The following is a 17,143-nucleotide window of genomic DNA, read 5'->3' on the forward strand; positions in this document are numbered from 1 at the left end:
ATTCATATTTTTCAAGAAAAACTATATTCTTTATATTTTAGAAATGTAGTATTAATCTTCTATCTATATGTCCCATGTGAAGCATGATGATAACTTTCCCCAGTGTGATCATTCCAAACTTTACAATATGATTGAGAGTTTACAAATCATCCACTAAATATGATTTTAATTTGTTTTATCATGTCTTAGAAAGAGGTTTACCACCAAGTGTTCATAGGTTCGCTGAGTGCAATATGGAATCATTGACATGTCACCTTTTTTATACAAATAAAATTTCTATTGATATGAACGTGAAAATACATTGTTTGAGGAGGCGTATGGACAACAACCAAATATATGATAATTATTTAATGGATTATTTTGTGATGTATAAAATTGAAGCTTTCGGTAATTGTCATTTTGTTGATGACTGATGAACTTTCCCAATGCTCTTTCTTGTAATTGGGATGGTTGTCTCGATGGGAGATTTTCTTTAGAGCGTGTTCCCAATGTATTTGAATTCTGATTGAGTCTTTTGAGATTAGCTGATGTGCTCTTTCGGTCACTGCATTAGATTTTGAGGCTTGTTTTCTTGATACCACTTCCTTTTTTCCATTATTTCCCTTGTTGTGTGAAAACTTTTAGGCTTCTTCTTCCAAAGGCGCTTCTTATTGTTGTGTGGAAAATGTTTCTTCCATTTGGATGATGTTGTCGTGTTTCCTTTTCTAGAAGTTCGTGCGTTTGATGAGTAAAGTGGAGAAGCTCATTCAAGTTATACGATGAAACTCTATAAATCATTAAATCACAATAAGAGTAGAGTGCTAAATCATAACTCTTTATGTCTATAAATCATTGAAGTTATGATATGTTGAGATGAGAAAAATTATGAGAAAATAGTAATACTTGATATCCAGTTCCGTTTCCAACATGAAATGTGATGGTGACATCGCCCTGCTATCCTTGTGATTTCCATAATACTTGTAATTTGAACAAAACACAACGAAAGACCAATCATAACCACTATGGGAAAACCTGTGATCTGCAGCTCATATGACACAATACATATTGTAATGGTAGATCTTTTGAGGATCAGGTTGAATGAAGTGAGGACGTAAATTCTATTCATATTCTCTCATCTCTCCTTTATCCCTCTTCTCAATTCTTTTTCCTTATTATCTCAAGGATCTACCTTTTATTTAGAAAGGAAATCAATCGAGATCATTCCTATTTAATGTCGTAGCTGATCTTCCCGGAAGATCATATCTAATCAAGATTAAATATATGACAACCCTCTTCTAATTAGCTTGAACCAAATCCTTGAACTTTGCTTTGCAGTGGACGATCCCTCTTCTCATCATTTAGATTTTAATACAGGGGTTAATTATAAATATTATTGTAAAAGTTGATTACAAATGGTGATTGTACTTAACCTAGTTAGTTACAGTAAAATTTGACTTATTATTAGTCCCTTATAAATTTCCATTATGTTTTGATAATTTGTCCATTTTAAAGTAAAAAAAATAAGTCATATATATGAAGTGTTAGAAATTAATGCTCACTATGACAATTTAGACACTAGCCTCTTGGTCTTAACAGCTGGTGGTCTTGAGGACTGAAGCCTAATTCTCACCAGGTATGATATTATAACTCAAGAATTTTCTCCCTTCACTCATTGAAATGGTGTTCCTCATACCTTTTTCAAACAAGATCAATCTCTCATGGGTTGTGGCTACTTAATGTTTGGGCTTCCCACTATTTTTTGTCCTACACAAAAATAGGTACAACATTTTTCTCCCCCTGTCCAATCACAGAATGTAAGATGTTTATCGATGAAACACGGGTGATGAAGCTTCAGTGTGGTTGAAAAATGAGAGAATGATGGATGGTTCAAAAAAAATTTCTACCGTATGTAAAGGATAATGGTAGATGAATGATATTTCGATAGCTTACTCCCAAAAATAGATAAATTATTAGAATACACCGAAAGGATGTAGATAAATATGAGAACGATATACAATACATCCCTATCTCCACCTAAGAAAGGGATGATAAAATAATTATTAACAAATATTTTAGAGAAATAATTTACTTCCAAACAAGAAACACCCGTTTTCTTCTCTTTTATCTTTTTCTGATTTTTTTTCTCTTTTCTCTTGTTAAGGGATGAAAAACAAGAAAAATGAAATCTCCTATAAAAACAATGAATTTATGATCAAATATAAATCTCTCTATATAATTTATCCCGATCTTCTAAAAAAGAGAAAAAATATACTGAGAAGATGTAGACAAAAAATGAACAGGGAGATAAGAAGGAAATGACACCATTAAGGGATGATATCACAAAGAAAGAGAAGCGAAGAGAATGGGAGTAAAACATATCATAAGAACTCAAGGATAATGTTGAAGAGATGGACTCCTGTAGGCATTAGCAACATAGGTTGAAATGGTGCAAGTAAGCCATCAAAAGCTGTGAAGATGACAAATAAATTTATTGTCATTTACCGTGTCGTATAATATTTCATCTGTGTGAGACACAAGGAATGATGTAGGGTAAGCTTAGTTGTCAAAACCCTAATCAATCATTTTAGATAGTATTAATTGGGTTACTTGAAGAAAACTTCTCTAGTATTTCCACAATCATCGATATACAATACATACCTATCAACTCTTGAGTTAATCTCCTCTTATACCGATGGCACACGATCCTACAATCATCTTTGTAGAATTGTTGTCATATCCAAGCTAAATTAATTGAAATAGTATGATTAGGAACTCGGATGTTAGAAAAAAAGATGAACTATCTATATTTTGGTGTTTTGATCCTAAAGATCACTTACAGAATAGTGACATAAATCAACCTTATTGAAAACTATGTACAATAACCATTCAAGTATTCATAAGTGTCAATTCAACGAACTATTTCCGTAAAAAGCACTCACTACCTATCATATGTCTTCACCCTAATGTCTACAACATCTAGATATTTCGATGTCATTCTCGAGTATCCTTTGTTTTTTAACATATATTTAAACAGTATATCATCGAGATTCATTTAATCATTGCATGCATTCAAGGACTTCATTGTTGACAACACATGAAAGTATAATTAATGAGAATTTACTTCAATGAACTTAAACGACACAAATAAGTGAGATAGACTTGAATAGGCCTCATGGATACATCAACAGCTCCCTCACATCAATATGAGGCAACTTCTTTCCTCAATGAGACTGTCACTTTGCCTCTCATCTCAGTTGCCTCCTCTTGCATAGCTTATTTCCTTCCCACACCGATATATCAAGGTTGCCATGTGGAAGTACCCAACTAGACTGAAAGACCAAATTCACTTGACCAGTTGGATCATCTACCATTGATTAGACCCTTTGGTCATATTGGATAAAAGATCATGATCAGGCGGTTCAGGCCGATAGAACTGATCAAATCCCAATCTGGGCCATCCAAAATATCATATTCTAATCATAGTCGATCTGATCTCAAAACGTGGGGAGACAGCCAACCTGCCCACAAGGAATGATTCGGCCACATAATAAATCAACTTTTATTTTTTGATTTCTTCTTGTTGATCCCTTTTGGATGTTACACAAAAATGTAGAATAAAACAGTCCTTTCGTTTCATACTAATTTAAAAAGTTAATATTGGTGAATTTCAAACAATAATATTAGCTAGATATGAATTACTATTACTTTGTTTCATACTAATTCTTTTTGAATTTCAAACAAGGTTCCTGTTTGAACAATAATATTAGTAGGAAGAATTTCGGCTTGTTTAGAAGTGAATTAAGTATATGAGAAGTGAATTTGGGGAAATTCAAAAAGAATTAAAACCAAAATTAAATAGCCAAAAAGTGATCTTTCCCTATTTCCACTTCCTCTCCTCACCCTACTCTCTTTCTTGTCAGAAGAAGACCAATTCTACCAAAAAATAGGAAAAAGAGTTCCAAAATTATATTTATAACATTGTTAAAACAGAAACTGCAATTCTGGCGATAATAGCTGTACTGACATCAGTGAACCAAATGGGCATAGGAACACAAATTTAAGAAAATAGAAGGAAAAGAAAATCTGCTCAAGTTAATAAATTTTTTACAGTTTTCGTTGGTTACCATAGAAAAAAACGTAAAATAATGACCCAACAAGGCAGAAGAACACAGAAATCTGCAATAATAAGAAAAGAAAAAAAGATGATCTTCCATGGTTTTCATTTATGATCATTTTAAAACCTGAATAATCAGCCAACTAGGCCGAAGAACACCATCACTTGTGAGAACAGAAAACATCTAGTACTCCACAGTTTGCAACAATCTCATCTCAACTTGCGATACTCGCAATAAAATCAATAACCCAACAAGGCAAAGAACACCAATACTTCGGAAATTGGAGAAAGAAACAAGAAAATCTTCCAAAACAGATAGAGAGAGAATTATACAGAGAGGAGAGAGGAACAGAGAGGGTGGTTACCTGAGGAGGGCTTCAATGGCATCAAAGAAGAGGGGAGAGAGCTCTGGGTTGGAGGTCTTGACAGCACAGTTGACACCGGCGACGCCGATGGTGGCAGTGAGCTCAACGAGGAAGAAGACGCTGCGGGGGACTTTGGCAGAGAGATAGAGGACATCCTTGGGTCCATTCTTCCTCTTAGCCACAAAAAACACATTGCCTGCTGACAGCTTCTCCACCGTCGCCTCCACGCTCTGCACTGTCACACTCCCTATCTCCTTCGCCACCTCGTTTGTGTCTGGCAGCGATTTCCATGTCTGCAGGCACCATCCATGGAGAGAGACACATGGTGAGAGAGAATGATGGGCAGAGAGAGAGATAGGTGAATGTAAACAGAGATATGGGTTGGGGATGTTGCGGGTATATTTGGAAAACATGGGTGGAAATAGGGAAATGGATAGAAAGAGGGAGTGTACATGCACTATATGGGTATGGAGATGTAAACACAGGAGAAAGGGAGGAAATATATGCAGGCATATTTCGGAGACGTTGATGAAGGCTGAGGTGGAATAATTTATATGGATAGAAAACGGAATAATTTATACGCCACAGTAATAAGATAGGGAGAGAGAAATATGGGTATGGAGATGTATTCACAGGAGAAAGGGAGGAAAGACATGCACGCATATTTCAGAGACGTTGATGGAGGCTGAGGTGGAATAGCAGCGTCGACAGATAGAGAGAGACGGATAGAAAAAGGAATGATTTATACGCCACAGTAATATGATAGGGAGTGAAAGAGATTGGTAGGGAAATGTATTTACAGGAGAGAGAAAGGGTAGGAAAGATATGCATGTACTTCGAGAATCATTGGAGAAGCAGAGAGAGGATCAGGTATAGAGAGAGAGAGATAATACAAAGCATTCAGTGAGAAAAAAATATATGAGAAGAGAGGATAGATAGAAACACATTAGGAGGGAGAAATGGTAGAGAGATAGATCAAAAAGAGGAACATATGCTTTACTGACATGAGAGAGAGAGAGAGAGATGAGAAGAACGATATATATGGAGCGATGAACAGGTAGAGCGAGAGATAAAGAGAAATTTAGTGAAAAGAGCAGGGTAGAGAGAGAAATTTATGAAGAAAGAATGAAAGGGACACGGATGCATCTCGAGAGACATGCGTGAGAAATAAGGCTAGAGAGAGAAATACAGGGAGAAAGAGCAGGGTAGAAAGAGAGGTGAAAAGAGGGATTCTCAGAGAGTTTGACTTGCCTCGAGGAAGGCCTGGCGTTCCATCTTCCCATCCTCCATGATTAGTGCTTGAAGGGGGATCTTATCATTGAAGTACCAAACGGGTTGCTGGCTGTTCTTCACCGCCACCTGCAGCAGTGAGCTCGGTGTGCCGGGAAGGACGTTCTGAAATAGTGACATTGGAAGCAATGTCGCCGCTGATGATCCCGGTTGCAGCTGTGGCACCTGCATGAGCGAATTGCGAAGATCGTAATTCAGATTATTTTCCACATTTGGTTGATCATACAGAATAGCCATCATGAAGAACGCCACACGATAGATCAAGGTACGATGCTTGTCCACCGAACATGGCGCAATTGAATCAATAGTTATCATCATGATACAGATAGTTCACATTTGATCATACATGATTGTCATCATGAAGAACCCCAGATGATAGGTTGAGGTATGATATTTCTTGATCCGCCAAAGATGGAGTAATCAGACAAGAAATTGTGATCATCGTGATCGGACAATTTTGATCATGACCCAGATTTTAGGAATTTGATCATACAAAAGAGCTATCAAGAAAAAAGACGCATGATAGAGCAAGGAACGATGTTCCTGGTTCCACCGATAGAGAAATCAGATCAGGAGTTATGATCATCACGGTCAGAGAATATGATCATGATCCAGACTGAAGTCGAGATTTGATCACACAGGATAGCCATCATAAAAGAAGACAGATGATAGAGCAAGGTACGGTGTTTCTGGATCTGCCGAAGATGAAGGAATCAGATCAAAAGTTATGATCATCGTGATCTGAGAATATGATGCATGGATGTTAACATTTCTTCGATACTTAAATTTGGGAGCAGAGATGATGATGGTGGCTGAATTCGACTGCAATCGTTCCTCTTTGTTATTTTTTTTAACAAATCCATTCGTTTGATCTAATGAAGGACTATGATCGTTGGAGATCAATGAATAAGTGGATGATTACGAAGACTGTTCAGCTGCGTACCTGGAGAGGAGTGGCGGCAGCAAGGCCGAAGGTGTTCTTGTTGAACTGAATCATGAAGCCATCGAGTAGAGCGGGGGAGTTGTTCTCAAAGAACATACTGTAGAAGACCTGGCCATCACCGCGGACAAGCTGCGCACTGATCTGCAGGCCCTGGCCGGCAGACGACGTCAGGAGAACAGGCAGTGATGGCCTGCATAAGAACATAAACAGAACCCACAATGATCAACAGTGAGAATAAGAAGAAGAAGAAGAATAACAATTATAGATTTGAATACCGAGGGGGAGGAGCAGGGGAGGGTTCGTCAACGGGAGCAATGGCATTGTCGAGGCCGATGAGGTCACCAAGGAGGTCAGGGGGAGGAGAGGAGGAAGGAGGGGGGGAAGAGCTGGAGGCAGGGGCAGTGGTGGGGGGAAGGTCGCCTCCGTCGTCATCATCAGGGCGTGGAGGAGACGGCTTAGCGCGGGTGACAAAGGCTTCCGGAGGCTTGTGGAAGACAGAGGAGAGGGTGGCGATGTTGGCGAGGAGCTCGTCCAGAAGAGATGGATCCAGCAGATTGGAGTCGTCACTGATCACAGGCTTCTCTGCCAGGACTATGTCCTTGGCAGCCTGCAAAGGAAGTTCAGAAACACATAAGATACAGAGGTGAATTCTATAGAAACCCAATTAGATGAAGAGAGGTTGTTGATTTATGACGGAAGCCAATTAGGAAGAGACAGGTACATATATAGAGAGAGAAAGAGAGCATTACACTAGATAACTGAGAGAGAGGGAGAAAGATAATAAAATCTATCATGAAATTTTCAGGCGTCGTCGATCCATGAGGGAAACCGACAAAAGGAGACAGATGAATCTAAATATATATATGAAGAGACAGGCGTATCACAAGGAGAGATAGAGGGAGAGGGTGGGAGGCCAATTCATCAGATAATGGAGAGAGCGGGAATGATTAATTAATCAGGGAACCTGTGGAGGTTGCTGATTAATGACGGAAGCCCACAAGAAAGATGCAGATGTATATGTAAAGAAAGAGAGAGATAGAGGTTAATTCATCAGACAACTGAGAGAGAGAGAGGCCCACACGGAAGAGACGGATGTATAAATAGAGAGAGAAAGAGGGCAAGTTTAGTCGTGATTACCGAGAGAGAGAGAGAGAGAGAGAGATAATAGAGAGAGATTATATATCAGGGAACACTTAGCGGTAGTCTACTCGTGAGAGAAGCTCAGAATAAGGCACGGAGGTAAAAAAATAGAGTGAGAAGGAGAGTCAATTCATCAGATAGCGGAGTGAGATTATTTTACCAGGGAACCTTAGGAGTTGTTGAGTAATGAGGGAACCAACAAGGAAGATAGATGAAAATGTAAAAAGAGAGATAGAGAGATTAATTCATCAGGGGATTAATTCATCATTGATTACCTGGAGGCAAGCAATGAAGAGAGAGGAGCCAGTTGGAAAAACTCATTACTGAAACAGAAACTCAGACATGAATTGGAGGTGAAGATTTCAAATAAAGACGGTACCTCAGGGTCAGTGGAGAGAAGACGCCAGTAAATGTAGGCTCGATCTCGCAGGTCCGGGTTGTCTGTTTCCACTGTGGCATTGTTCAGCACAGCCTGGGCCACCAGTTCCAAAACATCAGATAAGAAAAATCGTCGCCTATGTCTCAGATTCTGACACGAAGCCACTGATATGACAGAAGTAGGATTTGTAGATGATGATGATTTTTTCATCATCATCCCCAAATCTTTATCATTCATGTATGGGCTTTTACGAATGATGATGATGATGACAACTTGTCATCCAACCAATGGATGACTATGACAATGACGACTCTTGGAAACCAGATGTCGATGATGGCTCCTGGAAACCGGATGATGATGACGATCAAGGTTTTTCTCATCTCTTAATCAAAATCGCTGTAGAAGCCAAACTAGGCTTGACAGACTATGACTAATTCTCCATCATCATCCCAAACTTCGTCATTTTCATCCATGTTGGGCCTTCAATAAATGACAATGACAATGGTGATCCAATATCAATCAAAGGGTGGCAATCATGATCACTGCTCTTGGAAACCAGATGATGATGACAATTGACGCTGAGATATGACAAATACGTCATCATCCTGGATCTCGCCATGGTCATCTATGTTTGGGCTTGGATGAAAGACAAATGGCAGGGATGGATCGTCATCAACCAATGGATGACGATGATAATGAAGCCTCAAACGCCCTCTCCCTTTCTCCCCCTCTATCTGTGCGTATCTACAAACTCAACATAATCTACAGTTAACTAAAAACATAGATGTGCCTGTCTGGCCACAGATGATCTCTTTCTCCGTATAATTTGCATTAAAAAAGAAAAATATTTGAAAAGGAAAATACCTGAATCATTTGCTGTGGGCCCTCTGTTGGCTTTTTAAGGAACAACTTGACAGTTGCCGTCAGTAGCTGCAGCTGTACAAGCGCAGGCTCCTCCGGAAAGCTCTCTAAAAAGCTCTCAAGGAGCTCATCAGCGTTGTCAATCCTCTCAGCGTATTCCCCAATAATCCAAATCATTGAGGCCTGCAATGCAATTCAGTCTCAGAAGATGAATTAAAGAGAGACCATGGAAAAAAAATTTTGTTAACCCTGTGTAATCTCTTAACTAAACTCGAAAGAGCGTTAAAAGCTCAACCAATATTTGAAACATGTTCTTGGCCTCTACCAGAAGTAAATTTCCAGGGTCAACCAGAAACTTGGTTCCGGGATCGAACGAGATGAACCCAGTAGGAAGCTCGGCCTCTTCCTTACAATTAAATTGAGAGAAAAAGTAAAATCTTTAAACTTTGATAAAAGGAGGAAAAGGTAGATACATTTGAGTTATTATTATTCACATATACTGGGTCTTAGCCCGTTTATCTTCTAGCCGATAGAAAGGCTCTCATATCAAGGGCAGTTGACACAAGATCACTGTGGCATATTCAAGGGGAGAAGGCCCTAGAGGAAAAATGACATAAAAACCCATCCATGGGCTAGAAAATAAATAGGTTAGGGCCCATTATATATCACCAAGTGCCTTGCCCGTGGGCACATCAAGACATGCGGGCTTCACTATTCAGTAAGAGGAGTTACCTTGGCCTCTGGTTCATCAAGGTTGTCTAGGCTCTCACACAGAGTCGCAATGATTGATTCATAACTGCGACAATGAAATTAAAAAAAGTTTTAGATAAAAATGATTGATTTATACAACAATCTGTAACAAGGCGATGAACTTACGTGTTAGGATAGCGCCTGAAAATGTCTTTAATGACTATGATGGCCTCCTGTACTACGTAGTTGACTTTAAGCTTGATCAACTCGAGCAAGACACTGATGCAGCGTTCTGCTGCCCGCTCTAATTTGATCGCGCAACGGCCAATTGCACGTACAGCCTTCCGAACAAAGTCAACATCCACTTCGGTCGCGTATTCTTTGAACTCTAGCAAAACCTGCACAGCGACACATCGAAAAAATGATAATTAAAAATAGAAACGAAATATGCCCATAAATTACATAATTTAACTTGATCGGTAATAGATACCTGTGGGCTCACGTCAGAGAAGAAGGCAGAGGGAAGAGAGGGAGAATATTGATTCTTAATTTCTTACTTACACATTTTTTTGCTGCTCACTTAAGCTGAAAGCACACTAGGCCCAAATTGACCAAAACGCCTTTAATGGGTGACAATGCCGATGGGGTGTAGTATCGTTTCAATTGGTGAGCCATTATGAAATCAGGTAATTTATTTTGAATGTAGGAGTAAAAGATGGAATGGATTATGACATTTTAAGCCCCGGTATTTGATGAAGAGGGCATATACACAAACTCATACTTAAATGGTGGAAAATAAACGAAATCTGCATTGAATGGGATATATACCTTACGATGAAAAAGAGAAGGAAATCAAAGAGTTGGAAACGACTTTCCGAACCTGGTCTATGTTCCTATCAGATGCCAGCTTTATCATGATCTCCAGTTTTTCCATCTTTACGTAAATTGGATCATTATACTTGCAGAAGAAGACCTGAAAAGGAAGAAAAGTGTTGAAAATATTCGGTTGAGGAGCACAGATCACTCAATTGTGGCTACTAAAAACTTTAATATATATATATATACATATATATATTACCTTAATTTCATGAGCAAGGATGGTGGGCCTCTTCTGCACGATGAGGTTGATGTTGCGGAGAGCTACGTACTGTATTTCAGGCTCTGAAGAAAGAAGAGTCACCAATGGAGGAGCCATTTTCTTGCATAGATTTCGTACAACATCGGTACTCGTGATGAGCTCCATCTGCTGAAGAATCATCTGAAAGACCCAGGTCGTGATACTGTCAGATGAACGGTTAAAAATTAAAAAACCACATGGAAATGGATGCCGATTCGATTCTATTCATATCATGCTGACTCGACTCTTATGTGGCACACTTCGGAAAGTAAGATGAAAATAAATGTCGTCTACCTTTTAATAGAATAAGATACTTCAAAGAAAAAGAATATGCTGACGATCCTATCCCACACTTGCTGGTACGGAAAAGATGAATAAACTCTAAATAAGCTGGGCACAAAAAACTAAAACTGATAATCAAGCACCGAAGAATAGAAGGCTTCTAATCAAATATTAGACAAGGGATTTTATAAGAAATGGAAGTTCTTGGAACATTTAAGTATTTTCATATTTAAAGTAATTATGGCGCGTTTGAATTTACCCATTTCAGTCACCTTCGCCAGTCCATAAAAAAGCTACAGGACTGAGCATTTGATGAAACATCCAAAAATATGGAGAAAGAGAAACATTGCGAGCTACCTTGACAGCAGAAAGAACAACAGCGCAATTTGCATGCTGCAGACGTGGTGTCACCCTCTCCACAATCTCTTCAGCTTCACGGGCATCGGAAGCCTTGTATCTCGAGAGAGCGTCCAAAATGAAAACTTGGCCCCATCTGCACATAAATATGACTTTAGAATCTGAGGAAAAACTTTATGCAAGTCAATGGCTAATTAATGTAAGGGGGTATCTTAAAGAGAACTCGGGTACTTCTTCTGTTGGGCGTTGCCAGAACTACTAGTAGAGAGTATAACTGAGAAAGATATTTTGAACGTCCCAAAATAAGATGGATGGAGCGAAACCAGTTAACAAAGTAAATACTTCTCCACTTTCATGCTAAACAAATATACAAATATAAATTAAAACGGATCCATTCTCGAGCTACTTTTCCCCATTTTATAAGCTTCTAGCCATTAAAACACCCTCTCCTACAAGAGAATTTTAGTATCCCAAGATATCCTCCAGAAACCAGTATGATGGTACAATCCAAATGATTGTACCAGAATGTAAACTCTGATTGATCGAATATCGATCCAACTGATATCTTCCTTGAATGAAAGGTAGGAAGATAAACAGAGAGAGAGGGAGAGGAAGAAAGATCGAGAAGTAGAGCAGCTGAATATCCAGTGATGAGTAGAGATGAGGGAGAGATCGTGAGAGGGAAGGGAAGGTACGGGAATTCAACTTCAACTCATCTGGTTTGTCATTCTAAGGGAAGGGCTAACCCTATTTAACCGTATAAATAAAAATATAATGAAAGAGAATAATAACCAAAACACCCTCTCCCATGATGGGAAAGGACGATATTATCACTGCCAGGATTGGGATCACATCATCTGAGCAGTGCAAACCATACAAAGAAAGAAATAGAATAAGTGGATATATTAAAACAATAGAAACTAATGAGGAAAAAACAGAATCACTTATCGACATTTAAAAATCATTCATGACAGAATAAAAGATCGCTCTTTTCCCCCAAAGCCACGTTTAAGTTAAGCCATGTATACTTACTCGTTGCATTCGTTTAATGCTGTCAAAAGCTTAGAGAGAGTACTACTAGTAATCTCAAATATTGGTCTGCTGGTATTTTCTTGTATTTCTGCAAGCGCGGCCACAGCATTTGCCACCACCATCGGATTGCTGTCGGAGATCATGTCCTTGAGAGTGTCCAAGAAACCCCGATTTTCCACTAACTCAGCATTTATGTCATAAAGCTTTGCAACACAAATGGCAGCAGTCTTTCTGACATATGGATCATCATCCTAACCAATTGACAAGCAAGCATGAATACATGTAAAAAACATGGTAACCAAAATTTGAACAGGGAAAGGATTGCGCGTAGATATCTATAAAATGATTAAAAAGGACCTTAAGACATCTTTGAAGGGGATCACAAAGATATTCTGTGATTTTGTCCACACGAATGCATCCCATGGTTCTAACAGCTAAAGCACGAATTAACGGATTTGGATCTTGCGAATCCTGCAAAAAAGCAGAAAATCAGGAATTAGTCTAGGCAAAAACAGGTGTATGGCAATCGTAATTTCACAGAAAAATGATTAAAATCGTGTTATTTGATATAAATAGTCTGCAACGCACGATCAATTTCCCCAGGGTTCACTGAGATGAATCGGATTTTTCAGCACACTCTTCTTGTTAAATGAATTGGAGACAATTTTAGAAGCCCCCTAAATGTGTGAGCTTTAACAAAAAAAAATTACACATATTTTTCATACATAACATATCCCCAAGAGGGATAAGGTTTCCAATAAAATATATACGAGGAAGTCTTTATGAATCAGGGGGAAAGTTCTTTTGCAAATTAAATACATAAACGTGCAACAACTCGGGACCATGCTGTGTTGACATCTATGAAATGATCATGAGACATGATTATTACAATATTATCCTCAAAAAACAGAAAGAGTTTAAAACTGGACAGAAGCATCAGAAGACCTAAAAGGGAATACTACGATGATTCTGATATGATTCCATTGAAAGTTTATGAAAGGAGAAAGAAAGCAACAACAGCCCGTGAGCCAACTGGCACGCCCTTGTCAAAATAACCACCTTTCTTGAAAGGTAGTTAGTTAGGAAATAAAGAAGCAGTATAAATAAGGGGGGGGCGACAAGAAAGAGGATAAGGAGAATTCGGGTTTTTCTTGAGCGAGGGTTCTGGAGGAGTCGGGAGCTGCATTCGGCGAGGGATCCCTCCAGGGTTCTTGAGGGAGTAAAGCTTGGAGACGACGTGAGGTTATTCTTGAATGACGAGGAGCATCATTGAGGCTATTCTGTAAGTCCAACTTTACAGCATTTTTTACCAATTCGAGACAGAAGTGTATCAGTTTCCAGATTCATCAGTTCTTAAGTCCAGAGAGAAGGCTACCTCAAACCCAATTAAGTTACAGCGAACGTGATACGAACCCCATAGTGACCTACCAAAGGAGAAAGAGAAACAGGCCTCTCCACATGACACGTGCCGAGTAAGCATGTGCCAAGCATCTTCTATAAAGGGATGGAAGATTCAAGCTATAAAGAATGCCAGGAAAGACAAGACAAAATCATCAAGGTCATTTCTTGAAAGTGGTTGCTGTGGAGCGCGGGAGATCCCAATCTAGGGGGAGCTTTGACTGATGCGGCATTGCTTCTAAACCTATATCTTCTTTGTTCCTCTCCTCTAGCCTATTTTCACCTCCATCTCTATCAATTCTTATTTTTATCTGATCTTCGGGAACTACATTGTAGCAGATTCTACTGTATATTGGATTTCCTATTCTTGATATCAGAGGGGTTCGTATCAGAGCACAGTGGATAGTAGCAAAGAAGATATGAAAAGAGAGCTGATGATCATATAAACCTTTGGGGTACCCATCCTTAGACATCAACACGAGGAGATGCTTCCAACCTAGAATGTTTAGACATGCCCAGCAGGCCAGTCCAATAGGTCCTAGGGGAAGCAAATACAATTAGATAATTTACACAGGTAATCATCAGACACCCGGTAGGAAAAATATCTAGCCAGCAATTCCTCCTTCCTCACTCATGATCAAGTCTTGTGCGATCCATATAGTCCAACTTCTTTCCCATTCCAAAGCGTGTCGGGAACCTCCATAGTTGGGCATTAGTCGGACAAATTCGTGTTATTGGACATTGTAGATGCCCATCAGTCCCATATGTCAGCTCGTTATTCTTCATATGTGACTGGCTATTTATAATGAGATTATTTATTTCTCCTGATCCCTCAAATATAAATCAAATTTATATTTTCAAGGGGAGAGAAAGCAACGAGAGACAGTTTTTTTGAAAAAAAGAGTTCCAAGGATAAATGAGTCTAGCAGAGAGAGAGAGACTATCTCAAGAGAGAGGAAAAGATAGGAACCACTTTCACTCCCAAGTCCTTTAAGCCTTTGTACTATGAGGGGCATAGTACGCAGGTTTCATAGTGGACTAGCTTATTTCTCAGAAGCAACCAGATTCAGATCTGGGCCCAGATCAAAGATGAAAGAATAAATTCCTACAAGGGGATCCAAATATTATGAATTCCTGAATTTCAAAAAGAACTTACCAGATGTACATATTGTTCAATTAAAATCCATGAACAGAGGATCAAGATTTTTAGAGCTATCTTAAATAAAATGTCGAACATATTTCACCAGTCTAATGGCACGAGTGGATAATGTTACTTTCGGACTCTTCTGGAAAAATTATAAAAAGGAAACTATCTACTCAACCAAGAACAATATATACCTTGACAAAAGTATTGACGGCGAGTATTGCTAGGTCAGGCTGGCTTTTTGCATAATTGATGAGATACAAGTATACCAGCTTTTTTAATTCCAAGTTCTCCGTTTGCATACAGTTCACAACGTCGGTGAACAACAATGAGACATCCTTTCCCACCGTCATGGCAGCAATAACCTTCTTAACTGCATCCTTCCTCTTATCCTAAAAATTAATAGAGAGAGAAAACCATGCCATGAATAAGATGTGAGTTATTGAAAATGAAAATAAATAAGAGAAGTTCAAACCACAAGAAATTGATTAAAACTAAGTAAAAGAAAAAATTCAAGACGTAGATACAAGACTGGGAAAGAGATCGGATACTGTGCAATACATGACACCCTACGAGACTATATTGGACAAATGTTGGAGTCGATATTTCTAAGAACCAATATTCAGGGAGACCCTATCTTCATTTTTCCACTCTTTCACCAATTTTTCAGTTGGATTTTCTTTAACTAATTTTTCAGGACGATTAGTGAGAGGAAAACTTGGATTCACCCATAAAAAAAAAGGCTACCACATCTTCAAAACATTAATGAGAATAAGGAAAATCGATAAATTCCAGGAACCTAGGACAAGGAACTAGGGACATTCTAACACTGGACAAGCAAACAAATAATTTTCTTTAAAAACGAGTTCTCAATCTAGTCTCAACACGCTAAAAACAATTTCAAATTACCAAGCCATAAATACAAATTCCACTTTCCAATTCCAGCCAGCGGCGGGCCGGAAATCGCCACCCGCACCACAATTTCAACTAAATAAACACAATAAAACAATCTTCTCCGTTGGAATCAAGAGAAAAACCCCCAGATCTACACACCATCTCGCAGATCCGCCGCCGACCCAATTCAGGAAACACCACAAAACCCATCAATTGCGGGAAAAATCATGGAAAATCGAATTAAAAAGATTCAAAAAGCGGGATCAAGCCCGGATCGGCGCGTAGAGCGAGAAGGCTGACCGACCTTGTACTGGGAGTTGAGCTCCTCCTTGAGCTCAGGAATCTCCCCCTTCTTGGTCGTGGAGAAGTACTTGGAATCATGGCCGCTCATTCTGAGCTCCTGCTCCTGCTTCTTCCCCCTTCCCTCTCCCCCGACCTTCGTCTTCCTGCTCAAGAGACGGCTTCTGTTTGAAGAGACAGCTAAAAATGGGCCTTTATTGGGCCCTTATTGGGCCTTTTATTGGGCCCTTATTGGGTCTCTTTTATTCATCACTCTGATTCAGATTGAGATTTCTTTTCATCTCATTAATGTATAAATATACATAATATATGATGCAAATGCTATAGTAATATGAAAGATATCGGGTCATTACTATTATAGTTTTTTTTTGTTTACACCGTGTAAATGTACAAGTATCAAAGTATCTGAGGTGTGAGATATGATTTTAAGAAATTTATTCACTTTGTGCTGATTTTGTTGATTGCATGCTCATGGGTCACTTTTCATCTCATAAATGTATAGATGCAGATGAGATAGTAATATGATATAAATTGGTTTATTTCTGGCCATTAATTATTATAGTTTTTTTGTTTACATCTTATAAATGTACAGGCATCAAAGTACATGAGGTGTGTGAGATGATTTTAAGAAAATTATTCATTTTGTGCTGATTTTGTTGATTGCATGCACATGGGTCACTTTTCATCTCATAAGTGTATATGTTGCAAATGAGATAGTAATATGATAGAAATTGGTTTATTTCAGGCCATTATTATTATTATTATTATTTTACATCGGATCAATGTACAAGTATCAAAGTACCTGAGGTGTGAGATATGATTTTAAGAAATTTATTCGTTTTGTGCTGATTTTGTTGA

General features: G+C 38.7%; 1 protein-coding gene across 1 annotated transcript; it reads right to left on the reverse strand.

Annotated features, from left to right (window-relative positions):
• Positions 1-4,303: 4,303 nt before the first annotated feature.
• LOC144702739 (beta-adaptin-like protein B) lies at positions 4,304-16,441 on the reverse strand. The gene is made up of 15 exons (XM_078574760.1): positions 16,290-16,441; positions 15,286-15,483; positions 12,907-13,020; positions 12,550-12,800; positions 11,518-11,653; positions 10,840-11,019; positions 10,642-10,734; positions 9,948-10,159; positions 9,804-9,867; positions 9,075-9,254; positions 8,211-8,303; positions 6,967-7,298; positions 6,692-6,881; positions 5,710-5,913; positions 4,304-4,751 (listed from the first exon to the last, which is right to left on the reverse strand). Exons 1-15 carry the CDS (start codon positions 16,374-16,376, stop codon positions 4,455-4,457), a joined length of 2,631 nt encoding a protein of 876 aa, XP_078430886.1. The 5' UTR covers positions 16,377-16,441; the 3' UTR covers positions 4,304-4,454.
• Between the last annotated feature and the right edge of the window lie 702 nt (positions 16,442-17,143).

The sequence above is a fragment of the Wolffia australiana genome, chromosome 4 (assembly GCF_029677425.1).
Source record: "Wolffia australiana isolate 7733 chromosome 4, ASM2967742v1".
Classification (NCBI taxonomy): domain Eukaryota; kingdom Viridiplantae; phylum Streptophyta; class Magnoliopsida; order Alismatales; family Araceae; genus Wolffia; species Wolffia australiana.